At 43.4% G+C, this 27,805-nt stretch overlaps 2 protein-coding genes across 5 annotated transcripts; both read right to left on the bottom strand.

The window, feature by feature from the left end:
- Nucleotides 1–314: 314 nt before the first annotated feature.
- LOC121542719 (sugar transporter SWEET1) lies at nt 315–7,097 on the bottom strand. 4 transcript variants are annotated; one of them, XM_045208601.1, is made up of 7 exons: nt 6,872–7,096; nt 6,394–6,471; nt 6,054–6,177; nt 4,367–4,391; nt 4,077–4,132; nt 2,176–2,295; nt 315–2,077 (listed from the first exon to the last, which is right to left on the bottom strand). In XM_045208601.1, exons 1-7 carry the CDS (start codon nt 6,937–6,939, stop codon nt 1,970–1,972), a joined length of 579 nt encoding a protein of 192 aa, XP_045064536.1. In that variant the 5' UTR covers nt 6,940–7,096; the 3' UTR covers nt 315–1,969. The 4 variants fall into 4 exon arrangements, with proteins under 4 accessions (XP_045064536.1, XP_045064535.1, XP_041708160.1 ...); XM_045208600.1 differs by having other exon boundaries at nt 4,367–4,472; XM_041852226.2 differs by lacking the exon at nt 4,077–4,132 and having other exon boundaries at nt 4,311–4,391; nt 6,872–7,097.
- Nucleotides 7,098–15,751: 8,654 nt separating this feature from the next.
- On the bottom strand, nt 15,752–27,513 carry efna1b (ephrin-A1b). The gene is made up of 5 exons (XM_041852224.2): nt 27,249–27,513; nt 17,014–17,309; nt 16,787–16,852; nt 16,475–16,597; nt 15,752–16,353 (listed from the first exon to the last, which is right to left on the bottom strand). The coding sequence occupies exons 1-5, from the start codon at nt 27,344–27,346 to the stop codon at nt 16,232–16,234; spliced, it is 705 nt and encodes a 234-aa protein (XP_041708158.1). The 5' UTR covers nt 27,347–27,513; the 3' UTR covers nt 15,752–16,231.
- Between the last annotated feature and the right edge of the window lie 292 nt (nt 27,514–27,805).

Raw genomic sequence — 27,805 nt, forward strand, 5'->3', positions numbered from 1 at the left:
ACGGTTTCCGTTGCTAAATGTTTTGCAACTGACTAATGAATCCACCACTGGTGATCCACATGGTCAAGTGCCGTGCTCTCACCTCCTTCAATGAGTCTTAAATAATAATAATAATAATATGCCATTTAGCAGACACTTTTATCCAAAGCGACTTACAGTCATGCGTGCATACATTTTTGTGTATGGGTGGTCCGGGGGATCAAACCCACTACCTTGGTGTTACAAGCGCATATTCAGCCAATCAAATTGTACCTATTCATGTTAGCAGTAGGCCTATGTGGATACTTATTTTTCCACACAAGGAAAAACAGAGGTTAGACAACAGTATAAATCATTTATTCAATTAGTCTGAAGACCCAGCAAAGCCCCAACTCCCTTATTTCCATAGTGATAATATCCCATTATAATAGCATATGTAGAATATCCTATTCACAATCCATTGCATCTAACACAAAATAGCATAGACAATATACTTACATTATATTTAGTTTGGACCAATGTAAAACAATAAAATAAACAAAAACATCTTGTGAACATGCACACGAAGGCATACGACCCAAATACAACAAACAAAAACATTGTGCACGAAACAAAATAGGAATGGAAATCTTAGTAACAACCGCTCACACAGAAAGAGTCTTCCCTCAGTTCATGGATTTAGAGACAAAGTACCGATTATGTAGAGTACATGACGTCTGCTTAGAGTAGGGTTCCCTGGTTTTCCAGAAATACTGGTTGGAGGGTTCCAGACTTCCTTATTAATTATGTAGAGTACATGACGTCTGCTTAGAGTAGGGTTCCCTGGTTTTCCAGAAATCCTGGTTGGAGGGTTCCAGACTTCCTTATTAATTATGTAGAGTACATGACGTCTGCTTAGAGTAGGGTTCCCTGGTTTTCCAGAAATACTGGTTGGAGGGTTCCAGACTTCCTTATTAATTATGTAGAGTACATGACGTCTGCTTAGAGTAGGGTTCCCTGGTTTTCCAGAAATACTGGTTGGAGGGTTCCAGACTTCCTTATTAATTATGTAGAGTACATGACGTCTGCTTAAGAGTAGGGTTCCCTGGTTTTCCAGAAATCCTGGTTGGAGGGTTCCAGGCTTCCTTATTATTCCCTTCAGATTCTGGGATTTCTCCAACCGGGATTTCGGAAAGACTTTATTGAACGTTCCCGGAATTTTGCAACCCTTTTAGGAATGCACAACTGAGGGCTCTAAACCCCAGCTACAACTAGTCCTACTAGAACCACACAGTCCTGCTGGTTTTCATCTCTCCTTGGTACTTCATTGATCCATTCATATCACTGATTGACTAGCGGGTCTAGACCGTAGACGGCTGGTTATACAGGTATACATCAGTCTAGTTAAAACAGAAGGATAATAACCCAGCAGATACTGTGGCACCCAGGAACAGAGTTGTTCACCCCTAGTTTACAGGGTACCATAGTGATGAGGACATACAAGTCAACTATAAAAGGTGAGTGGGGTCTCAAACCCCACTAGCGGCGGGATCATCCTGCCCTGTTAGAGGGATTCAATAGCAGCGCTTTGATGCTAAGAGCAAAAACCTCCCACTGGGTAACAGAGACTACTGTGATTGACAGGGCAGGACTGTCACGCCCATGGTTGAGTTTGGTTATCTCAGGTGGCAGTAATTATGTCCCAGACTAGGACAGAAGGCACTAAAAGAAAGTGGTGGAGGGAGATGCCCCTATCCACTGACACAGGGTCAGATATTTATTCAGCATTTTTCATCCCCTATTGCTAGGGTACTCTGATCCTAGATCTGTGATTAGGGACAACTGCCTTGAGTGGAGAAAGACTTCTTAAACCCTTGGTGGGTAGGAGTGATCATGAATCATTTAGAATATGAGTAACAATATCCGTGATTGACAGCCTGCCCATGATAGGGTCAAGAAGCCTGTTATCTCTCTCTCCCTTGTAACCGTTGGTGGGCGAGTCTCCAGCCACTTAGATTTCGATGAGCTTATAGGACGGCACACCTTGATTGACAGACGCAAATCTCCAGAACAGGAAGAACCGGATGAGACTGGTCACGATGCCTGGCGTGTTTGGAACCTGGAACACACAAACAAATACACAGAGGTTAAAGGTCATTTACAATCATTTACCAGTCCCCTTCCATCTAGCCCCTACCACGTCTCACATATACACACCATGATATAGTAGTCTTGCAGCTGTAGCCCATAGAGCGTCCAGGATGTTGAGGTGAGGAAGGTAGCTACAGTCAAAGAGAAGGACAAACACTCCACACTACCTGTACGCACTATCTTCATCTGACAGAGAGAAGAGAGGGGGAGAGAGAAGAGAGGGGGAGAGAGAGGAGAGGGGGAGATGATTTGACGCAATTCCAATGTATCCAAAAAGACAGCAGAAGGGATAAGACCCAGAACAACAGGAAGACACAGACGAGAGAAAGAAAGACAGGAAATAGACACAGGGTCATATAAGGAGACAGAGACAGAGAGAGAGAGAGAAAGAGACAAACAGGAAGGCGGAGGGTAGGGCTGCACAATTAATCGCAATATTGACATGTGCAATATCCATATCGCATGCAATATTTTGAAACGCCACTCAGCCACGTGTAATGTCCGTTTTTATAGTTTACTCCGTTTGTCGTCTCTCTCCTCTTGCAGCTGCTTCCCACACACCAAGCCCCGCCCCCTGTCACTCAAGCAGTGCAGTTCCTCCTCCTCGCTGTTAGATTCACTATAAGTTTGCATGTTGTTCTTTTAGGTCAAATACAGTCAACAGATTGTTCCAAACAAGAATGATGCTGCTTTCCAATTTGTTTCTTAATATAAATCATTCCCTTTCTATGATTTCAACAGTTCGCCCAAGTGTTTTGATCTATACTGAACAAAAATATAAACGCAACATGTAAAGTCTTGGTCCCATTTTTCATGAGCTGAAATAAAAGGATCCCAGAAATGTTCCATTTGCACAAAAAGCTTATTTCTCTCAAAATGTTTGCACAAATTTGTTTATGTCCCTGTTAGTGAGCATTTATCCTTTGCCAAGATAATCCATCCACCTGACATGTGTGGCATATCAAGAAGCTGATTAAACAGCATGATCATTACACAGATGCACCTTGTGCTGGGAACAATAAAAGGCCACTCTTAAATGTGCAGTTTTGTCACACAACACAATGCCACAGATGTCACAATTTTGAGGGAGCACACAATTGACATGCTGACTGCAGGAATGTCCACCAGAGCTGTTGCCAGAGAATTGAATGTTAATTTCTCTACCATAAGCCGCCTTCAACGTCGTTTTAGAGAATTTGGCAGTACGTCCAACCGGCCTCACAACCGCAGACCACGTGTAACCACGCCAGCCCATGACCACCACATCCGGCTTCTTCACCTGTGGGATCATCTGAGACAAGCCACCCGGACAGCTGATGAAACTGAGGAGTATTTCTGTCTGTAATAAAGCCCTTTTGTGGGGGAAAACTCATTCTGATTGGCTGGGCCTGGCTCCCCAGTGGGTGGGCCTATGCCCTCCCAGGCCCACCCATGGCTGCGCCCCTGCCCAGTCATGTGAAATCCATAGATTAGGGCCTAATGAATGCATTTCAATTGACTGATTTCCTTATATGAACTGTAACTCAGTAAATCTTTTGAAATTGTTGCATGTTGCGTTTATATTTTAGTTCAATATAAATTATATCGCAATATTTGCAACAACATTTTTTACAAATGCTCAAATCATGCAGCCCTATCGGAGGAATAAACAGGAACACAGAGGAAACAGAGGGAAGGAGAGGAGGCGGAGGGAAAGGGGAGAAAGAGAGAGACAGAGAGTGATGAGAGGAGGTCATGTTATGAAGCTGGCATCTTATTGGCCTGTTGATTGCCCTGTTGTTGCTCTAACTTACATATTTATGAGAGTATGTGAAGGATCTGAGTACTCTGAGAATAGTGGGTATCAGACCATTGTAAAAACAGGTATGTTTGCCAGGCTAGTGAGTGTATGTTATCTGAACGTTGTATTCAAGTTGTATAAAAGTTTCTTCACCAGGTCAATGCATGGCAAGGGTTTGCATATTTACCAGGTCAGCGAGTGGACTCAGGTACATGCTGACAGTGAACAGGCTGCAGGTGAGGCCTAACTGGGTGAATGTTGTGTAGAGGTTTGTTAAATGTTGTGAAAGGTTTTGTATATTTACCAGGTCAGCGAGTGGACTCAGGTACATACTGACAGTGAACAGGCTGCAGGTGAGGCCTAACTGGGTGAATGTTGTGTAGAGGTTTGTTAAATGTTGTGAAATGTTTTGTATATTTACCAGGTCAGCGAGTGGACTCAGGTACATGCTGATAGTGAACAGGCTGCAGGTGAGGCCTAACTGGGCCAGCTGAGACTCTCCCTGAGGAAGGAGAACACTGAAGTACAGCCAGCCTCCACAGACCACTCCTCCTGCTAGTAACGTCTGAGAGGTCACTCGCCTCTGGAACACACACGCACAACATTAGTTTACTGACACACACCTTAAAACTAGGCTACAAGTAGGGAACCAGTGGGCAGACATACTAAAGTGTATTTCAAACCCTAACGGCAAAAGACAAACATTGAACTAAAGCAAACACACCCTGAATATCTACAGAAAACGTCATTATGATATCTACAGAAATGAACACCAGACACATCTCGAAGACAAACTAATGCACCCCTGGGGGATTCAGGTCTGGGTATATATATATGTGATAAGTGACTATAAAATTCCATGGTCAGCTCACCTTGTCGTTGGTAGAGGCAGTAGGAGTGACCTTAAAACACTGTGGTCAGCTCACCTTGTCGTAGGTGTAGTGGCAGTAGGAGAGACTATAAAACGCTGTGGTCAGCTCACCTTGTCGTAGGTGTAATGGCAGTAGGAGAGACTATAAAACGCTGTGGTCAGCTCATCTTGTCGTAGGTGTAATGGCAGTAGGAGAGACTATAAAGCGCTGTGGTCAGCTCACCTTGTCGTAGGTGTAATGGCAGTAGGAGAGACTATAAAACGCTGTGGTCAGCTCACCTTGTCGTTGGTGTAATGGCAGTAGGAGAGACTATAGAACGCTGTGGTCAGCTCACCTAGTCGTAGGTGTAATGGCAGTAGGAGAGACTATAAAACGCTGTGGTCAGCTCACCTTGTCGTTGGTGTAGTGGCAGTAGAAGAGACCTTAAAACGATGTGGCCAGCTCACCTTGTCATTGGTGTAGTGGCAGTAGGAGAGACTATAAAACGCTGTGGTCAGCTCACCTTGTCGTAGGTGTAATGGCAGTAGGAGAGACTATAAAACGCTGTGGTCAGCTCACCTAGTCGTAGGTTTAATGGCAGTAGGAGAGACTATAGAACGCTGTGGTCAGCTCACCTAGTCGTTGGTGTAATGGCAGTAGGAGAGACTATAGAACGCAGCCGGCCGCGACCGGGAGACTCATGGGCGGCGCACAATTGGCCCAGCGTCGTCCAGGGTAGGGGAGGGAATGGCCGGCAGGGATGTAGCTCAGTTGATAGAGCATGGCGTTTGCAACGCCAGGGTTGTGGGTTCGATTCCCACGGGGGGCCAGTATAAAAATATATGTATTCACTAACTGTAAGTCGCTCTGGATAAGAGCGTCTGCTAAATGACTAAAATGTAAATGTAAATGTCAGCTCACCTTGTCATAGGTGTAGTGGCAGTAGGAGAGACTATAGAACGCTGTGGTCAGCTCATCTTGTCGTAGGTGTAATGGCAGTAGGAGAGACTATAAAACGCTGTGGTCAGCTCACCTTGTCGTAGGTGTAATGGCAGTAGCAGAGACTATAGAACGCTGTGGTCAGCTCACCTTGTCGTAGGTGTAATGGCAGTAGGAGAGACTATAAAACACTGTGGTCAGCTCACCTTGTCGTAGGTGTAATGGCAGTAGGAGAGACTATAAAACACTGTGGTCAGCTCACCTTGTCGTTGGTGTAATGGCAGTAGGAGAGACTATAAAACACTGTGGTCAGCTCACCTTGTCGTAGGTGTAATGGCAGTAGGAGAGACTATAAAACACTGTGGTCAGCTCACCTTATCGTAGGTGTAGTGGCAGTAGGAGAGGATGTAGAGGGACTGTAGACAGGCTCCTATGGTGTTAACCAGGACCAGAGTCCCATCCGTCTTCAGTATCCCATAATACAGCCAGCCCAGGTTACTACAGAGACAGACAACAAGACTTTAGCTCAGCGGGCTAACACAGTATGACTTGTGCAGATGACCCGGGTTTGATCAGTGGTCGCTGGCACATAGCATTGGCACTGCGCGCGCGCACACACACACACACACACACACACACACACACACACACACACACACACACACACACACACACACACACACACACACACACACACACACACACACAGCTTACTTGAGGCATGTGGTGAGGAAGGGAAGGAACTGGACGTTATCTGCACTTTTGGAAGCTCTCATCTTCTTCAGGTCCGTCCTGACAGAGACCGCCCCCCCCCCCCACACACACACACACAGTTTTATAAGACATGCTTGCAAATCTGGCACAAGAGAAAGGATGCAACTGAACTAAAATATTATTTTAGTATCACCTGAACGGAGCATTCTATTTGCACAAGCCTCAGACATTGAACGAATAACTAAGCAAATATTTGTATAACTCCTATTTGTGACATAAGGGTGGACTTGCTAGCTAGCTAACCAATAGCTATCAAATGAAATCGCTATGTGTCTACAGTTTAATGCAATACAAACAAGCAAATTAGAACTGAATTTGGTCTCTGCCCAAGTTTGCGATGTTGGCAATAAAGAACAGGTATCTAGCTAGCTACTTAGCCAGGTAGTTTCTCTGAAAAGCAGAAAGCTGTCAAACTTACAGTCCAGTCGAGAACATCCCGACTGTAAATACGATGCACGCCCATGACAGAAACTGCAAAAACTCCATATAACGGAAAACGGAATATGTTGTAGCTAGGTATGTGTCTAAATTGTGAGTAATTTCTCTATGAATATCAAATCAGCTATCGTCCAAATAGTTGACATCTGCATCAGCGATTCAACGTTGACGTCGTTCTAACTACACTGTATTTCCGTGTTTGTAATCAGGGGCATATTCATTACGCCAATTCTGTTGCAAAATGTTTCTTATACGGAAGCAAACGGAACGAAACGGGGAGAGACCTAACTGCATGTGTCCAATAGAAACTCTAGTTTTGCTCTGTTTGCTTCAGTTTGGTTCTTTAACGGTAAATGGTTTCTGTAATGAATACACTACAGTATTCTGAAATAATTCTGCACTCTGATTGGCAAATAAGGATGAGAGGCGGGATAGGTTTCCACCAATGACATGATGGTCAATATGACGATAGATGATTTCGCTCTTTTAGGTACAGATCTTGGATCAGCCTTTCCTCCCAAAACATTAACCTAAACCGTTAAGGGAAAGAATGCTAAACTGACCTTAGATCAGTGTCCACGGGCAACGCTATCATACCCCCTCTCTCCCTGGAGACAATACGTTACATCTGTGATCACTAATAATGGGATTTAGATGTTGCCGAGGGTGCCCCTACATCAGTGTCCAGGGACATATTATTTGGTCACTAAATGCACTAATTTAGATGAACGCATCAAAATATAGTCCATGTCAAATGTGCAGGAGGGGGAGATCATGATACTCTGATCAAATAGTGTAAAACCACAGTGTGTGTCTCTTGCACATCTAGCATTCTAATTGTAATTATTTTGCACTATAGCCTATTTATTGCCTTACCTCCATAACTTGCTACATTTGCATACACTGTATATATATTTTCTGTTGTATTTTTTGACTTTATGTTTTTTTACCCCATATGTAACTCTGTGTTGTTGTTTTTATCGCTATCGCACTGCTTTGCTTTATCTTGGCCAGGTCGCAGTTGTAAATGAGAACGTGTTCTCAACTGGCTTACCTGGTTAAATAAAGGTGAAAAAAATAAAATAAATAAATAAATAAAAAAGTAGGTAGGATACTGCTGCAAAAACCTACTACTCCTACTGCTACCAGGTACACAAAAAAAAGGGTCCATTTGCTAATTTTGTTTGATTACCTGCCATCAGAGACATGTATTTAGGAATGTATGGCTCAATCATTCAATCAATCAACTAATCAAATGTATTTGATAAAGTCCATTTTACAAAAGCAGTTGCCTGTCATATACTGTATCTGTGCTCGATAATAGCTGTATATAACTCCCATCCTTAGCAAAGAATATCCTAATGACACATTCCTCTATGAGACAGACAACAAGACCACAGTCAGAATACTGGGATGTCTAGTAGTGTAGTCTGGGCATCACACAGTGTGAAGTTTTCACCTTGGAGGCATGCTGGGTTGGAATGAATGACATCCTCTTCGGTATCATCACTGAGATCCAATGTAAATACCTAAATATAGCCTGGAATGTTCTAAACAGTGTAACCTTGTACCACATACATCCTCTCCACAATATGCACCTTTATGTTATGTATGATAATAATAGTAATGAGCAATAGGGTTTTGCACATTGTGAGGGGGAACTAATCTCAATCACTACAGTGTGAAGTGGAACTGCTCCTAATGAATGTTTTGTCTGTGTAATAAACATTTCCAGGTGAACAAAAAGGAGAGCAGTTGCAGATAAAGTAAATCAAAAATCAATCCGGTTTATTACAAGTTGCAACAGGGAGACACCACCCAGCACAGAAGCAGAGAAAATGTCTAACTGGCCTCTTGGAGACAGAACCTTAATATCTTAATCAGCAGCACCAAATGTTCTGTAAACACCAGCCTGAGAGGCTTGTAGGAAGCTAAAACAAAAAGGCAACAACTTTGTCAGCTGCTACAGAATCCCACAGTGTTCAGAATGTCATCAATACAATGCAACAGTGAATAATCAGTGTGTCCTTGGTCCTTGTACTTGGACCTCCAGTCTGGCGTCAATCACTATCAACAGATATGGGAATAATCCATAACATTCACTATCAAGTATAGTGACCATCAACCCACACTAGTTCACAGGCAAAATTCTAGAGGAAAACCTGGTTCAGTCTTCTTTCCAACAGACACTGGGAGACAAATACACCTTTCACCAGGATAATAACCTAAAACACAAGGCCAAATCTACACTGGAGTCACTAAGACAACATTGAATGTTCCTGAGTGGCCTAGTTACAGTTTAGACATAAACTGGCTTGAAAATCTATGGCAAGACTTGAAAATGAATTTTTAGCAATGATCAACAAAATAATAATGGGCAAATATTGTACAATCCAGGTGTGCAAAGCTCTTAGAGACATACCCAAAAGGACTCACAGCTGTAATCGCTGCCAAATATGTTTCTAACATGTATTGTCTCAGGGGGTTGATTACTTATGTATGTAATCAATAAATATTAGTGTTTTATCCTTCACATTTTTAATAAATGTTAGAATTTTTCTTCCACTTTGACATTACAGAGTATTTTGTGTAGATCATTGACCAAAAATGAAAATTAAATCCATTTTAATCCCACTTTGTAACCCAACAAAATGTGAAAAAATCAAGGGGTGTTTCTGAAGGCACTGTATCTTACATTCCCCATTACAGTCTGCTTTCACAATGGAAGAGTTTATTTCCAAAATGTGGTTGTCTCACCTAGCTATCTTAAGATGAATGCACTTACTGTAAGTCGCTCTGGATAAGAGCATCTGCTAAATGGCTAAAATGTAAAATGTAAATGTTTTACATACAGATCTCATATTATGGTATTTAATTATATACAGTACCAGTCAAATGTTTGGACACACCTACTCATTCAAGGGATTTCCTTTATTTTTACTATTTTCTACATTGTAGAATAATAGTGAAGAAATCAAAACTATGAAATAACACATATGGAATCCATGTAGTAACCAAAAAAGTGTTAAACAAATCAAAATATATGTTATATTTGAGATTCTTCGAAGTAGCCACCCTTTGCCTTGATGACAGCTTTGCACACTCTTGGCATTCTCTCAACCAGCTTCATGAGGTAGTCACCTGAAATGCATTTCAATTAAAAGGTTTGCCTTGTTAAAAGTTAATTTGTGGAATTTCTTTCCTTCATAATGCATTTGAGCCAATCAGTTGTGTTGTGACAAGGTAGGGGTGGTATACAGAAGATAGCCCTATTTGGTAAAAGACCAAGTCTATATTATGCCAAAAAAAGCTCAAATAAGCAAAGAGAAACGACAGTCCATCATTACTTTAAGACATGAAGTTCAGTCAATACGGAACATTTCAAGAACTTTGAAACTGGCTCTCATGAGGACCGCCACAGGAAACGAAGACCCAGAGTTACCTCTGCTGCAGAGGATAAGTTCATTAGATTTACCAGCCTCAGAAATTGTAGCCCAAATATATGCTTCACAGAGTTCAAGTCACAGACACATCTCAACATCAACTGTTCAGAGGAGACTGCATGAATCAGGCCTTCATGGTCAAGTTGCTGCAAAGAAACCACTACTAAAGGACACCAATAATAAGAAGAGACTTGCTTGGGCCAAGAAACACGAGCAATGGACATTAGACCGGTAGAAATCTGTCCTTTGGTTTGATGAGTCCAAATTGGAGATTTTTGGTTCCAACCGCTGTGTCTTTGTGAGACGCAGAGTAGGTGAACAGATGATCTCCGCATGTGTGGTTCCCACCATGAAGCATGGAGAAGGAGGTGTGGGGGTGCTTTGCTGGTGACACTGTCTGTGATTTATTTAGAATTCAAGGCACACTTAACCAGTATGGCTACCACAGCATTCTGCAGCAATACGCCATCCCATCTGGTTTCGCTTAGCGGGACTATCATTTGTTTTTCAACAGGACAATGACTCAACACACCTCCAGGCTGTGTAAGGGCTATTTGACCAAGAAGGAGATTGATGGAGTGCTGCATCAGATGAGCTGGGAACTCCTTCAAGACTGTTGGAAAAGCATTGCAGGTGAAGCTGGTTGAGAGAATGCCAAGAGTGTGCAAAGCTGTCATCAAGGCAGAGCGTGGCTACTTTGAAGAATCTCAAATATATTTTGATTTGTTTAACACTTTTTTGGTTACTACCTAATTCCATGTATTATTTCATAGTCAATGTAGAAAATAGTCAAAATTAAGAAAAACCCTTGAATGAGTAGGTGTGTCCAAACTTTTGACTGGTACTGTATGTATATATATATATTAATATCACAAATGTATCATTTGTACAGTTATCTGTTACATTTGACTGTGTAAGACCTAGCAGTACTACTTATTTCCTTGAGAGTGAGGTGGATACGTAGCATTTTGCTAAAAAAAAACATGACCACGTATTTACCCTGTACACCCTAATTGACAAACAAACAAACCAAAACAAGGCCAAAGCCTTCTCATGCTTTTTTTTTTTTTTTTTTGGCATGAGGGTCTGCTATGCAAATTGATGGAAAGCGGTGTTGGCGAGGGCAGTAGAACAGTCTGCAGCAACCGGCCTCACACTACTAGATTCTGAAGTCAAATGTCTACTGTTTGCTGATGATCTGGTGCTTCTGTCCCCAACCAAGGAGGGCCTACAGCAGCACCTACATATTCTGCACAGATTCTGTCAGACCTTGGCCCTGACAGTAAATATCAGTTAAGACAAACTTAATGGTGTTCCAAAAAAGGTCCAGCTGCCAAGACCACAAATTCAAATTTTAACTGAACACCGTTGCCCTAGAGCACACAAAAAAATGATACATACCTCAGTCTAAACATCAGCGCCACAGGTAACTTCCACAAAGCTGTGAACGATCTGAGAGGAAAGGCAAGAAGGGCCTTCTACGCCATCAAAAGTAACATAATATTCGACATACCAATTAGGATAAGGCAAAAAATACTTGAATCAGTTATAGAACCCATTGCGATTTATGGTTGTGAGGTCTGGGGTCCTCTCACCAAAAACGAATTCACAAAATGGGACAAACACCAATTTGAGACTGCATACAGAATTCTGCAAAAATATCCCCAGTGTACAACGTAAAACACCAAATAATGCATGCAGAGCAGAATTATGCCGATACCCGCGAATTATCAAAATCCAGAAAACAGCTGTTAAATTCTACAACCACCTAAAAAGGAAGCGATTCCCAAACCTTCCATGCCTTGCTATTGAGAGAGGCCGCCATAGGCAGTCCTGGCTCTCAAGAGATGACAGGATATGTGCACACTGCCCACAAATTGAGGTGGAAACTGAGCTGCACTTCCTAACCTCCTGCCAAATGTATTACCATATTAGAGACACGTATTTCCCTCAGATTACACAGACCCACAAAGAATTTGAAAAAAATAAAATGTTGATAAACACCCATATCTATTGGATGAAATACCATGAGGGTCTGCTATGCAAATTGATGGAAAGCGGTGTTGGCGAGGGCAGTAGAACAGTCTGCAGCAACCGGCCTCACACTACTAGATTCTGAAGTCAAATGTCTACTGTTTGCTGATGATCTGGTGCTTCTGTCCCCAACCAAGGAGGGCCTACAGCAGCACCTACATATTCTGCACAGATTCTGTCAGACCTTGGCCCTGACAGTAAATATCAGTTAAGACAAACTTAATGGTGTTCCAAAAAAGGTCCAGCTGCCAAGACCACAAATTCAAATTTTAACTGAACACCGTTGCCCTAGAGCACACAAAAAAATGATACATACCTCAGTCTAAACATCAGCGCCACAGGTAACTTCCACAAAGCTGTGAACGATCTGAGAGGAAAGGCAAGAAGGGCCTTCTACGCCATCAAAAGTAACATAATATTCGACATACCAATTAGGATAAGGCAAAAAATACTTGAATCAGTTATAGAACCCATTGCGATTTATGGTTGTGAGGTCTGGGGTCCTCTCACCAAAAACGAATTCACAAAATGGGACAAACACCAATTTGAGACTGCATACAGAATTCTGCAAAAATATCCCCAGTGTACAACGTAAAACACCAAATAATGCATGCAGAGCAGAATTATGCCGATACCCGCGAATTATCAAAATCCAGAAAACAGCTGTTAAATTCTACAACCACCTAAAAAGGAAGCGATTCCCAAACCTTCCATGCCTTGCTATTGAGAGAGGCCGCCATAGGCAGTCCTGGCTCTCAAGAGATGACAGGATATGTGCACACTGCCCACAAATTGAGGTGGAAACTGAGCTGCACTTCCTAACCTCCTGCCAAATGTATTACCATATTAGAGACACGTATTTCCCTCAGATTACACAGACCCACAAAGAATTTGAAAAAAATTAAATTTTGATAAACACCCATATCTATTGGATGAAATACCATAGTGTGCCATCACAGCAGCAAGATGTGACTTGTTGCCACAAGGGCAACCAGTGAAGAACAAACACCATTGTAAATACAACCCATATTTATGTTGATTTATTTTCCCTTTTGTACTTTAACTCTTTGCATATCATTACAACATGGTATATAGACATATTACATTTAAAATCTCCTTATTCTTTTGTAACTGTGAGTGTAATGTTTACTGTTCATTTTTGGTTTATTTAACTTTTGTTTATTATCTATTTCACTTGCTTTGGCAATGTCAACATGTTTCCCATGCCAATAAAGCCCTTTGAATTGAATTGAGAGAGGGAGGGAGGGGAGAAGACGGCAAACAAAAGGGTGAGTGTGAGGGAGGGAGCGAGAGCGACACTTTCATACCCAGGTGTCAGTTTGCTCGTGGTCTCCTGTCACCCCCCTCTCCCTCATCCCTCTCCACACAGACGTTTGGCCACAGGGCTGTGATGTTCTGGCTAGGGCAAACCAGCCCAGGATGAAAGACAGAAACGGCAAAAGTCAGGGAAGGAGAGAAAAGAACACGGGAAAGACCTGAGAGGGGAAGATGGAGAGAGGGTGAGATTTCTTCAGAGGGCAGATGGATGGGCTTGGAGAGTCACCTTTGTCAACCATCAAAACGTACACTTTTTTCCAATGTCAGAATGTTACGGTGAAAATGTTAAAACTCCAGCTGTGAATTGCGTCGAAAGTAACAACTTTGAAAGTGTGACCGTCAATTTCTTTACCTTTGGTTATAAAATGTGGCAATTGAGAGCACTCAAGTCAGGTGTTTTATTTATTATATCACAATATTTTTTTATTTCATTAAATGTTTCACATTTTAAACAAATGCTGTTATTTTCATATACTTTTCTAAATGTACAAATTTTACATACAAACATTTACAAAAACAAGAAAACAAAACAGTTACAATACAGTATGTCTGTAGGTGTTGTGTGTATGTAGGGGATTTCCTTTGCATTCTATTGTGTAATACCTGTAAACCACAGGACGTTCATAATAATGACCGGAACGGAGAAAATGGAATGGCATCAAACACCTGGAAACCTAAAAAAAACAACAACAAAAAAAAACATCTGGAAACCATGTATTTGATGTATTTGATACCATTCGACTGATTCCGCTCCAGTCATTACCACGAGCCCATCCTCCCCAATTAAGGTGCCACCAACCTCCTGTGCTGTACACACACCATAATGACCAGTGTCCCGGTTATGTTGTTTGTGTGACGTTGCTTATATCAGAGGGAGGAATGGGAGGAATGACCATCAGTAAAGGAAGGAAGCGCAGCTCCCAGCCTCCATGCAATCACAACACCGTCTCAGAATCCTGTCATTTCCACTTTGCTCTCCTCCTTCACCTCAACTCACATTCCCTCCATCTCTTTCCTATACATTCATCTGTTCAACACTAAACCATAAAGAAATACAAATGCAAAACAATCACAAATGTGTTCACTTGAAGCTGTTGTACCATCTTGATGACAGAGGATCTGGTTATGTAGATATCTATCTGTGTATATCTACAACATAGAATGTGTGTTTTGTTCTAGTGTGTGCTAATCTGTGCTTTAGAGTATGTATCTCTGTCACATCATTGGGTTTTGTACAGTGAATTATACTTGAATAATGCATTGTTGAGGAAGAGCTTGCAAGTAAGCATTTTACTGTACTGTTCACATCTGCTGTATCCTGTGCACGTGACAAATACACTTTAGTTTGATTTGAGTGACATGTCAAGAAGAAACATCCCCATTGACCTGAGTATCTACTGTACTACACAAGACATAAACCCTGCTTAGAGGACGGTCAGCTAATACACATACATCTATATACATCATCAATAGTCTCTACATGTAGAGGAGGAAACATGAGGCCGGCAGTTTCAGAGGATTACTGTAGGCTTTGGCTCAAACTATTTGAGATTGAACAGAGTATATATACCCAGATTATACACTGAGTGTACAAATCATTAGGAACACCTGCTCTTTCCATGACAGACTGACCAGGTGAAGGCTATGATCCCTTATTAATGTCACTTGTTAAATCCACTTCAATCAGTGTAGATGAAGGGGAGGAGACAGGTTAAAGAAGGATTTTTAAGCCTTGAGACAACTGAGACATGGATTGTTTATGTGTGCCATTCAGAGGGTGAATGGGCAAGACAAAATATTTAAGTGCCTTTGAATGGGGTATGGTAGTAGGTGCCAGGCGCACCAGTTTGAGTGTGTTAAGAACTGTAACACTGCTGGGTTTTTCACGCTCAACAGTTTCCTGTGTGTATCAAGAATGTTCCACCACCCAAAGGACATCCAGCCAACTTGACACAACTGTGGGAAGCATTGGAGTCAACATGGGCCAGCATCCCTGTGGAACGCTTTCAACACCTTGTAGAGTCCATGCGCTGACGAATTGAGGCTTTTCTGAGGGCGAAAGGGGGTGCAACTCAATATTAGGAAGGTGTTCATAATGTTTTATACACTCAGTGTATATCACTGTTACAATACAATTCAGGGTAATCATGAAAACAGTTATACCTTTGTCAGTTTTCTAATAATTATTAGTACATCACTTTCCAGGTAGATTTAGGTTCCAGATTTAGTGGGGTGTCCAAAAGTGTCCAAACAGATCAAATGGAGGGAACATGAGAAAAAAAGGGGGAATAGCCGTCCACCCTCTTTCATTTGCAAAAACATATGTAGAAAAAAATAATTGCAAAAATACTCTTGAAGATCCTCGTCTCTGGAACGATCCACGTTCCAATCACACGTACACAAATACACACACACGCAGCTAAGTCCAGTTGCATATATACAAATCTCTATAAAAATCTTCTCTGTGCCAATGTCCAGCATTGGGTTGACAGTGTCTCTGTTTTAGCTAGGTCTGTAACTCAGTCTCAGTGGAGTAACAGGGATAGTAGGACTGGGAACAGGGTGAAGAAGACCGACAGGGAGACCAGCTGAACACCTGAACTACCCACACTCTTCTGGACCTTAGGCTCCAACACAGCAGGGTCATCTGGAGAGAGAGAGAGAGAGAGAGCGCATGTTATTATCAGAAACAAGTGGAACAATTCTACTATCCAGAGTCAATGCTGTACATCTGACTGTCTCTCTGGATGGACAGATGGGAGACGTACCTGCTGGAAGCCTGTTGGAGGGGTTGTGTACTCCTCCTCCTGCTCCTATCTTTCCCTTTCCTCCATCTATCGCTTTCTCCATCGCTCCATCTTTTGCTTTGTCAGCTTTGGCCTTCCCAGAGCCTGTAGAGGACAAGAAGACATTGGTAAGAACTTCATCGTATGAACACCCAACGGGAATATCACTGAATATGGGGAAAACTAAGCCTAGCCACTGATGCTAACAGAAGCTAATGCTACCATAGGAAAACCCACTAAAGCTAACAGAGGCTAATGCTAGCATGTTGATGGAGACAAGGGAAGTGAGCTCACCATGAAGTCCAACCACGTCCACCTTCAGCCTCAGACACTCCTGGCCGTGGTGATGCAGCGGCTTGGCTGTAGAGGGAGAAGAGAGGGAGGTTTAGTACAAACACCCAAGCATTGTGTTAGAGTAGTCTATAGTACAGTTAAGTGGTAGTATTAATTCAGAAGTACTGCACATAGATAGTAGTGGTATAAGTAAATGAGTAGTAGTACTGTAGTATTGCTATACTTACAGATATAGTAGTAGCTCTCTCCCTGTCTGAACTCCTTGCCCAGGGTGAAGGGGGTGAAGCGTTGGAACTTCTCGGAGAACCTCTCGGGGGCGTGGGCAGCGAAGGGCCGGGAACATTCCCAACGCAGCTGGTCGAAGGAGTGGGGCTTACACACCTCATAGTCCTCCCTCTCCACCATGTACAGCACATACCGCTCGGCCTCCTGGGACGGCAGCTCCCCGCGTGTGTAGTGAGGACAGATAATGTCCAGGTAGTCATTGATTTTCACCTCCACTGTGTACTCATCCCATAGGAAACTAGAGAGAGAGAGAGAGAGAAGAGGAGAGAGAGGTTAGTGACATGGCTGGCTATTATGTTTAGATGACCTTACATCTAGCAGTCCTTGTGTCATCTCTGACTGACCATCATCTCTAACTGACCGAAGGAACAAATGTAAGATTATGAAATATCATCACGGCCCATTCCCAGCCAGACACCTGCCGGATGACAGAGTTGAGCCCATGTTTGTGTGTGCTGTTCCACTCACATGAACAAACACGTATGGAAGAACCGACTTAAACACACACACACACACACTCTCATAATAAACACACTCAAGGACAATCATAAACACAAAAAGCTGCTATGACTCAGCCCAAACAGAGAGTGTGTGTGTGTGTGTGTGTGTGTGTGTATTTGCACCTGCAGCACTTATGTGTGATTGCGTGAGTGTCCTGATGTGAGACTGGTGTAGACCTGTCACCCAGACAATGAGAATTAGTGAGTAGCCAATCAGGAGTCACTGGCTGAACTTGTTTGATGTATTTATTTAGACAAGAACACACCACTACACGCTTTCTGCCTATCCCTCTTTAACGTGCTCTCTCCCTCTCATCTGTTTTCTGGAGCGTCCACTCATGTTTTAAGGGTAGAGTTTCACTGGCCACCTGTGTTCATGGAGACAAGATTCTGAGTGACAGATTCTCCTACTCCTTCGTTCTCTCTCTCTGTCTCGGTCTGTCTGTCATCTATATCTATATCTATATATATGCTCTGTCTGCACAAGTCATTTCATCTCTTTCTCTCCCTTTCGCTCTCATTCACCCCCCCCCCCGTCATTTTCCTCCTCTAGTGACTCTGCCCCTCTAATTCTGTCTCGTCCTACTTCCGCCATCTTCACCCTCCCTTGACTTTAGGACTCTCTTTCCCTCCTTCAGTGCCTCCCTCCATCTCGGTTCTGTATTTTAACGGTTGTTGTTGTGGTTTCACCCTCCTTCCCTCCAGTCAACCCCTCCAATCTAGTGAAGTATACACGTGAACAAACGTCTCTATAACACACACCAAACGCAGCTCTCACACACACAACTCATGAAAGAAACCCTAGAACAGTGTGTAGAGCAGTGGAACTTCAACTTGATTTCTGGTAGGAAGGAAGGTTAGAGGGGGAGATGAAAGAAACATTCAAGTGCTGTATCTGAGTAAAACAGTGCTTTCCAGCTGTCCTCCAGGCCTATTAGGATTCAGCTCACACAGGGACTATGAGTTGTGTTGGCGAGTGGAGTCAGTGGTGCTGGCAGGGTACACACACACTTTTCTGGAAGAGAGGTTGAGTTTGTGGGTAAGAGCTTGTTAGCCCTGGGCTATCATTGTAAATAAGAATTTGTTCTTAACTGACTTGCCTAGTTAAATAAAGGTTAAATAAAAAATAAAAAAACAGACATGCACACAGGCTGAAGCACAAACACCCTGCCACATACTCTGGGTGTGTGGCTCTGTTTCAAATCAAATCAAATTTTATTGGTCAAATACACATATTTAGCAGATGTTATGGCAGGTGTAGCGAAATGCTTGTGTTCCTAGCTCCAACAGTGCAGTAGTATCTAACAATTCAATACACACAAATCTAAAAGTAAAAGACCAGAATTAAGAAATATATAAATATTAGGACGAGCAATGTCGGAGTGGCATTGACTAAATACAGTAGAATAGAATACAGTATATACATATGAAATGAGTAAAGTAGTAGATAAACATTATTAAAGTGACTAGTGTTCCATTATTAAAGTGGCCAGTAATTCCATGTCTATGTATACAGGGCAGCAGCCTCTAAGGTGCAGGATTGAGTAGCCGGGTGGTACCTGGCTAGTGATGGCTATTTAACAGTCTGATGGCCTTGAGATAGAAGCTGTTTTTCAGTGCCATGAGACAGAGCGTCTGTATCACAGGCGGCTGGTGGCACTTTAATTGGGGAGGACCACTTTAAAGTGTGAAGAACCCAGTTCATACATGTTTATGTTGTGTTAGTGTGTGCCCAAGCATCAAAGCCTAGAACAGGAGGTATCTGTGACCATCCTGCCTCCTTCCCTCCTTTCAACCCTCCTTCCTTTCTCTCCTGTTGTTGTTGTCCTTGTTAAGTGAGACACACTGGCTCCATGTGGGTCCCCAACCCCCCTTAATCCCCCTGCCACTGTGTGTGTGTGTGTGCATCTGTTTGTGAGAGAGAGACCTAGAGAGAGTAACTTGCCTGTCATAACATGTATTGTTAGCAGAGCCCGTACCTAGGCTCATCTGCCAGGGCTAATAGCTAAATTAGCCTCTCTCACACCACTTGTAATCAATGCCATTTCAAACAGGATGGATATCTTTGGTTTAGCCTTCGCATGCACACACACACCGGTCTGCGGTTAAAGCACTTAATTGACAAACAAATCTGTTTTCCTTTCTTATATATTTTACTTGACTCAGACTGGTAATGACAGGGTTGAGACGAACGGCAGGAGAGAACTGCACTGCTACAGTACAGAGTGAAGAGACTTTCCTAACTGAATGGAATCCACTTGATTCCCACACACTCTCCTTGTTCACTAACCACAGCTTCTCCTTAAAAACATGTTCTTGTCTAAAGCTGTCAAAACACATATTCTGTTGCTAATCTCAGTCACTACAAACAATCACACTTTCAGAAATCTCTCGCTCTTCTGAAGCTTACCTAATTAAAAGCTATTTGGGTCTGGAGCCAAGCTGTTCCCCACAAAGGGCGGAGGGGGTCTGAATAGGGTGTAATTACCCCCCAAAAGACATAAACCCTGGTGCTGACTAGACTCCAGTCTGCCCCCCACCCTTCACCCCCTCTACCCCCAAGGGCTGTGCTCAGTGTCCTCTGCTCACTAGTAGAGGCTGATGTAGACCTGATAAGGAGAGGCTGTGTTGTAGCTACTATGGCTCACATCATTTTGCACGTGGTCCATGTTGCCCATAATTTACTCTCTACCAATTCTACAACAATCATGATGAAGCTAGATGTACAGTAACGTTGACGGCCTTACTTATCATCAATGGGAGGTTTGTGTGAGCGTGTGTGTGTGTGCGCATGCGTGTGTGTGTGCGCATGCCACCTCAGCCTAGGGATCTGGGAGAAGTCCAGTTGATTGAAGCCAGTTGACACAGGGCCAGACTCACAACTGGAACACAGCTCCCCCCCCTCCCGCCCTCCCTCCATACCTCCGAACAGTGTCGTCGTCTCTCTCTCTCTCTCCTTTGTCCTTCTACTCTGACTGCCAGTTCACAGGAGAGTGAGAGTCGCGTTAATGTGATAGCTACGTGTGTGTGAGAGAGGCAGGGGTGTGTGTGTGTGAGAGAGGGGTTCTCTGAAGACCAGAATCCAGGCCGCCTCACGCCCCAGGCACATGAGCACATCTGTTTATCAGGCAGACCGGAGCCTGTGTGTGTGTGTGTGTGTGTGTGTCACTGAGGTGTGTGTAAACAGCCAGGGTTGAAGGTAGTCTTCCCTCACCTCTCATCTGAACTGAACAGTTCTTAGAGCTGCTACTGTAGCTACTGCATCACAGATGTGTTTATGTGTGTGTTTGCTTTGAGTGTGTGCATGCATGCGTGTGTGTGTGTGTGTGTGTGTGTGTTTGGTAGATGGTTATGACAGTAGGGTGATTGGATGAGTTATTTAACACCTCATTAACTTCTCAACAGCTTTGAAGTCCTTTTTCTCATCTCTTACTGTTACATCTCTTCTCTCTAGTTTCACCTCTCACCCCTCTCTTCTCTTCCCTTCTTTCCCTACTTATAGGCATATCTCTCCTCTCTCCCTACTATCCCTTCATCTGTCCTCTGTGTTTTCCATATAAAAATGCTCTCCTTTCTCTCTCTGTCTGTCTCCTCCTCCTCTCGTTCTTTGAGGAATGTTACAAACTGTCAGGCAGGTCACAGGGGTTAGAGTTCAGGGTCAGAATCCTCATACACACTCCCACTGACTCAGCAAGGGAGAGTTTCAGTGGGTCTGAAGGTGAGTCAGCACTGTTAATAAAACCCAGATGCAATTCCACCATATACTCCACAGGTAGTCAGCAACACAAACACACTGGAGGAATGTCATGACAAGGCTTTTGGGGTTTGTGGGAGTCCGTGGAATAGAAAGCTCTCACACCATACGACTATAAAATCTGCACACACAGGCATATATATTACCCTATTAATTCACTGTGGTATCCCACATTCACACCTCAATTCTGAGAGGATATAGGGCTGTCAGTTGTAATCTGGGCTTTAGTCCTTTTATCCACTAATACAGTATTATACACTAACTACCCTATTAGAACCTCTCTAGAACACCCTCTATTCTAATCTCCCACATTCTCTCTCCCGAGAGGAGAGTTCCAAAGAGGTTACTCTTCAGTCTGTCACGCTCCAACACATCAGAATACCAGGAGGCTAATCATTCTGTCCCAACCACCATTATCACATCCAGACTCCACTTATTACTACCACCATCTATTTATGGTGTGTGTGATTCTTGATTCAGAATTGCAGGGTTGGAGAGACTTTAAAAATGTCAACACAACCATTTCTCACTCATTCAATCCCACATTTCTCCCCTCCCTCCATCCATCAATGTCCCATTTCTCCTCCCTCCATCGGTCTCTCCTTTATGCTCTCTAAATTAACCCATCCCCCTCTCCCTCCGTCCATCTCTCCTCTATTCTTCCCTCTCTCTTAAAAGTTAACATATCAGAGCTCGGAGCTCTTCATGACGGCCTAATTTCAACACAAATCCCTTCCTCTTTTAACCTCTATCCATCCCCCTTTTTGTGTTTGCCCCCATCTTTTCATCCCCCCCATCATCTCCCTCCCTCAGATGAATAGAAAATGGCTACATGTTGGCAGGTTGCTAGATATGCAGCTTGGTTTGGGTCAATGAGGAGAACTAAACTCACAGGTCAATCAACCAGGAGGATTGTATTCCAACTAACCCTAGCTTCAATCTGGATTATACAGAATAACACAGTTGGGGTCAAAACCATTTTCATTAATTCAAAGTGAATTTAAATGACATGTCATGAATTGCAAAAATTCTTGTTGGGAATATCCATCCCGGCTGCTTCAAACAGAGAAGTCAGTCAGGCCTGAGCTGAGCTGAGACTGGAACTGGCGCTTAGGGGGCGACAGAGAGCCATCTCTGAAACGCTACATGAAGATACTGTACACACACACAAACAACGTGATAAGGTGAGGATAAAGCAGTCCTCAGTATTGTAGAATTGAGTCAAACAATAACAGTGGGGAGACACAGCAAGCTGCTGTGATCTGTGTGGGAAACTACTCAGGAAAACAGAGCAGGGTCTTTGAGAAAGAGAGGGACCGACGGAGAGAGAGAGGAAGTCTGGACCATAGATAAGTAGGCGAGAGGAAGAGCTGAGATAGAAGGGGGGGGGGGCTAATGAAGTATTTTGGGTTTTAAAAACATGGTAAAACTTTGTTTTATGTTACATCCACGATAATATGTGTGTGAGAGAGTGTTAGGTAAGACAGCTGTTATGTCAGCAGGAAACAAGCTACAGGCCTAGATGTGATTGAATGGACAGAACTATAAGCTGTGTAGCTGGCTGACTGAACGCCGCTATCCTATTGGCTCCTTTAACTGATTGTTCTCTACACATTGAGGAGCTTCAGATTTACTAACACCCACCCACCCACGTCTGTTACGCAAGAGCGATAACAGGGATATCATCTATTCTAAATATAAAAAGCAGCAGAAAGACGATGAGGATTTTTGTGTGGATAGGTCAGCTAGTCAGATTACAGCTCAGATCGTCTGTAATCTGTGTGTGTGTGTGTGTGTGTTTCTCCCTCATTCTGCTGTAGGATTAGAGACCCAGAGCAACAGATGAGGTGGGAGGGAGGGGGGAGAGAGAGGTGGGTTTCAGAATAGAGGGAGGGGAGGGGGGAGGGAGAGAGAGAGGTGGGTTTCAGAATAGAGGGAGGGGAGGGGGGAGGGAGAGAGAGAGGTGGGTTTCAGAATAGAGGGAGGGGAGGGGGGCGGGAGAGAGAGGTGGGTTTCAGAATAGAGGGAGGGGGAGGGAGAGCGAGAGGTGGGTTTCAGAATAGAGAGAGGGGAGAGGGAGAGAGAGAGGTGGGTTTCAGAATAGAGAGAGGGGAGGGGGGAGGGAGAGAGAGAGAGGTGGGTGTCAGAATAGAGAGAGGGAAGGGGGAGGGAGAGAGAGAGAGGTGGGTTTCAGAATAGAGAGAGGGGAGGGGGGAGGGAGAGAGAGAGAGGTGGGTTTCAGAATAGAGAGAGGGGAGGGGGGAGGGAGAGAGAGAGAGGTGGGTTTCAGAATAGAGAGAGGGAGGGGGGAGGGAGAGAGAGAGAGAGGTGGGTTTCAGAATATAGAGAGGGGAGGGGGGAGGGAGAGAGAGAGGTGGGTTTCAGAATAGAGAAAGGGGAGGGGGGAGGGAGAGAGAGAGAGAGGTGGGTTTCAGAGTAGAGAGAGGGGAGGGGAATATAGCCAGAGCAAAGAAGGGATTTAAAACAAAGAAGAAAATCATACATTTAACTTTACAACCACCCTCTCCCTCTTCCCCCACCAGCCACCACAACCCTAAACCTCTTCCTCTAGGACATATCTGTTCAGACAAGCCCAACACCTCAACAACACAACACGAGAGAGGGAAAGAGAGAGGGAGAGAGAGAGAAAGACAAAAAGGAGACAGAGAATCAGAAAGATACAGCTATAAGGGAGACGAGAACATGAAAAGGTGATAGAGGTGGACGGATGAACTCATGGAAACAGAAAGAACGAAACAGAGAGAGAGAGATGGTCAGGCAATAACAAGCTAGAGAAGACCCAGCTGGTGTGGAGAAGTGAGGGAGTGGAGATGGAGAGAGGAACCGACAGGTACAGACAGAGGGAGGGAAAGAGGGAGGGAGGGGGTCGAACACAGCTGACAGAGTTGAGTATAGTAACAGGGGCAGTGTGGAATGCTGGCTGCTACTAATATTAACAACCAACTCCTCCCTCGTGCCCCCGAGAGTGTGTGTGTGTGTGTATGTGTGTGTGTGTGTGTGTGCGTGCGTGAGTCACTGATTTATCAGTGCTCCGTAATATCGCCTACGTATAGGGCCCCTCCCTTTCTCTGACATTGGAGTTCAGGCAACACTACGCACTCGCCCTCGGTCAAAAACAAAAAAACACTTCCAGTAACAAGGCATTGCGCCAAAACAAATGATTAAGCTGTTGGATCAGGTCGAAACAAGCCCTGTCTCTCTCACACACACAGTAGTCTATAAAACAAGGTTGGAACAGACTGCGAAAAACCCGTTTCTACAACGGTCAGGTCGGAGACTGACAACTGTACACACACACACTGAGCGATCTGTGTGTTACCATCTGGAGTCAGTCAGTACACATCAGTTTTCACCTGATCGCTTTAGATCAATCAGCCAGGAATCAATTAGACTCACTGATTCACTGGCTGTCTGTCTGACTGACAGATTGATCACATGGGAGTGAATCAGGTGGTTGAGACACAGTGTAAAGTGGGACGACAGTTGAGGGACCAGATTGGGCATTCAGGCTGAAAGAAGACTGAAAACTGCCCAGAGAGAAAGAGAGATAGAAAGAGAGATAGCAAGAGAGATAGCAAGAGAGATAGCAAGAGAGTTGGAAAAAAAAGTGGTTGAAAAAGAAAGAAGGAAACTCTGAAAATTAGGGATTAAAGAGGAGGAAGAGAGATTATACAGTAAAAATGTGGTAAAAATAGCGGGTGGGTATGGGCCAGACTAGGATAAAGTTTTCATTTTAACAGGGATTATTCTCCTTCTGATAACCACATTCACTGAGTTCCAGTTGGAGGTTTTCAGAGACTTTAGATAAAGACTTCTGGGAAAAACCAATGTGTGTGTATGTGTGTGTGTGTGTGAGACATGCAGTACAGAATGTGTGAGTAGAGATTGTATCATGAGTAATAGTTATCAGTGTGAGCCTATCGGTCTTTAGTAAACACTCTTTTGCACCATTGGACACGGAGCGCATCACTGCTCCCACATCAAACTGGCATGGCGAGTTTCCATGTAGTTTGTTTTTGTTGTGTGTGACTGTGTCAATGTGTATGTGAGACAGTGTGTCTGAACATGCTTGTTTGTGTCTACAGTACATGTGTGACGTGTGAACATATTTCTATGTCTGGTTATGTGTGTGTGTGTCTGTGTGCTAGTCTATCTTTAGTCTGCCATGAAAAGGATTAGTGTGTTACATTATGATTTTTCTTGTTGTTGTTATGCAACGCAAGTTAGAGTGGGAATGTAGTCCAGAGCCGGTTTAAAAGAACACACATAATATGCCCAAAAACACTTTGAGTCAGACCATTTCCCCTCAATCAAGTGTTCTTTCTGTTCACTTTGTATTTCTCTGGCCTTTATAGCAATTCTCACTTGACCCGAAACTCTGAAGCTCTGATTTCTCCTCTATAACCTCTTTCTTATCTCATTATGGCCTAAAAAGAGTTCAGCTCCTTCTCTTCCTCCTCATATCACCTGATCAACAGAAGTCATGTTCCTTGTGCTCGAGCCACCTTCTCGGTGATGTCATACCGACAAACCCAGGTAAAGTCAGACATGCGCGCGAAACAGGTGAAGCACACGACTGACTCACACCGACAAAAACCCATTACGTCACCGACGGTATGACTAGTCAACAAAACTTTCCGGTGTTAACATCATTAAATCAATTATTACAAAACCATGTCTTTCCCATTTCGGACAAAATCTAATGTAGCTCTGTCGTCATCATTGGCCTAAGGAGAATTAAGCTACTGAGAGAAAGTGCAGATGTAATTAAGGCAACACAAAAAGGTCGTAATGTATTTTGACCTTGCGATAAGAAGGTACAATAATATCGACCAGAGTCGGCTGAAACCGTGACCCCTCAGTCTTTGCTTTCCATTTTCTCTATAAAATAATCCATCCTTCTTTCTCGCCATCTTCAGTTCTGGGCGAAAAGCTCAATAAATCACACAGCCTCTCAAACGCATGTCAAGCTCCATTGATCCCACTGAGTGGCTGGGTAGCGTTACAATTTCTGACCCCAAAACAAAACAATCAGCATTGGACATCACACACACACACACACCAACTTTTGGAGATCTGAAATGTCAGACTGTCAGCAGTACCAATAGAGTGAAACACAGACAGACATATAGCCTGTATTCAGACACTCAGGTCGAGTTGGTTCATGTCAGTCTATTTATTTTTATGCTATGCTGTGTGAGGGTGTCTGTGTGTATCGGGGTTATATATAGGGTTGATTCTGTCTGTTAAGCCGTCTCAGAATTCGATCCCAATCTCCACCTCTGTCTCTGTTTATGCCCTGGTGGCAACTGGCCTACCATAACCTAATTTCAATCCTGTTACCTGGTTAAAGGGGCAACCGGACAGCTAATACAAAAAGGCACACAGCCTACAACTAATAGCCTACAAGTGTAAGAAATAAAAGCAATACCAAAATCCAGATGTCATCAAATTGAGTCCCACTGGACAGAGGTCAATTCAACGTCAATTCCACATAGGTTCAACATCATTTCATTGAAATGAAGTGCAATCAACGTTGATTCAACCAGACCGTGTGTGCCCAGTGGGGTGTGATGTCTGATAAAGAATCGAGGAAATTCAGCGCGTAGGCTATCCATTGAGTGGATGACACACAAACAGTATTTATCCCATAACAGAAAGTGTATTTGAGTAGGCCTAGTATAGTGTCAGATAAGCATTCTCAAAGTGAGTTGAGCACTAGGTGCGCGTAAACACACAAATCACACACTCGTTTAATGTGTGCTACACCAAAATACGCACAACGCGCGCGCGTAAACACACACACACACACACACACACACACACACAGAGAGAGAGAGAGATAGGGATACAGAGAGCGAGATAGATAGAGAGAGAGAAAGAGATTAAAAACAACACTTACTTTGGGTTTGTGCTATTCCAGAAGACGCTGTGTCTCTCTGCAGAGGCGAACCAGGTTCCGAAGCTCACTGCCAAACATACCAGCCACACCAAATCCATAGCTGCTGATTTAGCACCAGATCAAGAACCGGAACAAAACGAAACGATACTGTCAGGTAGTGCAGAATAAGTCTGTGCAGGATGTGCACACTGTCAAAACAAATAAAGTTGATGTTAGTAATCAAAAACGTGACTTCAAAATAAATGTATGATAGCGGTGCTGGTCTATTGCTCTTCTGTTTGGTTGAGACCGAGGCGCGTTGACTGTTTTGTCTAACCGAGCCACGCCTCTCCTGGTTGTATAGCCAATAGCAGCGGGCAAAACGCCCCGCTGCTGTGGCTATTCAACTAGAGACGCCATGAACACTTTATCCAATCTATATGATATAATCAAAGCTATGGACCGAAATATATAGGCCAATAGCTATTTCTATGACATTGAAATTAATTTATGAAGCACTCAAAATAGTTTTTGTGTTTCTTTTGTTGTGACCAAAAGTTCTGTCTTAGAATTTTAGT

The sequence above is a fragment of the Coregonus clupeaformis genome, chromosome 28 (assembly GCF_020615455.1).
Source record: "Coregonus clupeaformis isolate EN_2021a chromosome 28, ASM2061545v1, whole genome shotgun sequence".
In the NCBI taxonomy this organism is placed as follows: domain Eukaryota; kingdom Metazoa; phylum Chordata; class Actinopteri; order Salmoniformes; family Salmonidae; genus Coregonus; species Coregonus clupeaformis.

Bases quoted from the DNA above. Each gene is read 5' to 3' on its own strand.
- LOC121542719 (XM_045208600.1), bottom strand. From the start codon at position 6,939: ATGGAGTTTTTGCAGTTTCTGTCATGGGCGTGCATCGTATTTACAGTC. The intron at 4,133-4,366 runs GCCTCACCTGCA...TCACCCAGTTAG, and splicing joins GTCTCAGCTGGCCCAGTTAG to GCCTCACCTGCAGCCTGTTC. The intron at 2,078-2,175 runs GTGTGTATATGT...TGTGTGTTCCAG, and splicing joins TGCAAGACTACTATATCATG to GTTCCAAACACGCCAGGCAT.
- efna1b (XM_041852224.2), bottom strand. From the start codon at position 27,346: ATGGATTTGGTGTGGCTGGTATGTTTGGCAGTGAGCTTCGGAACCTGG. The intron at 16,598-16,786 runs GTGAGCTCACTT...TGTCCTCTACAG, and splicing joins GGACGTGGTTGGACTTCATG to GCTCTGGGAAGGCCAAAGCT. The intron at 16,354-16,474 runs GTACGTCTCCCA...CTCTCTCTCCAG, and splicing joins CTCCAACAGGCTTCCAGCAG to ATGACCCTGCTGTGTTGGAG.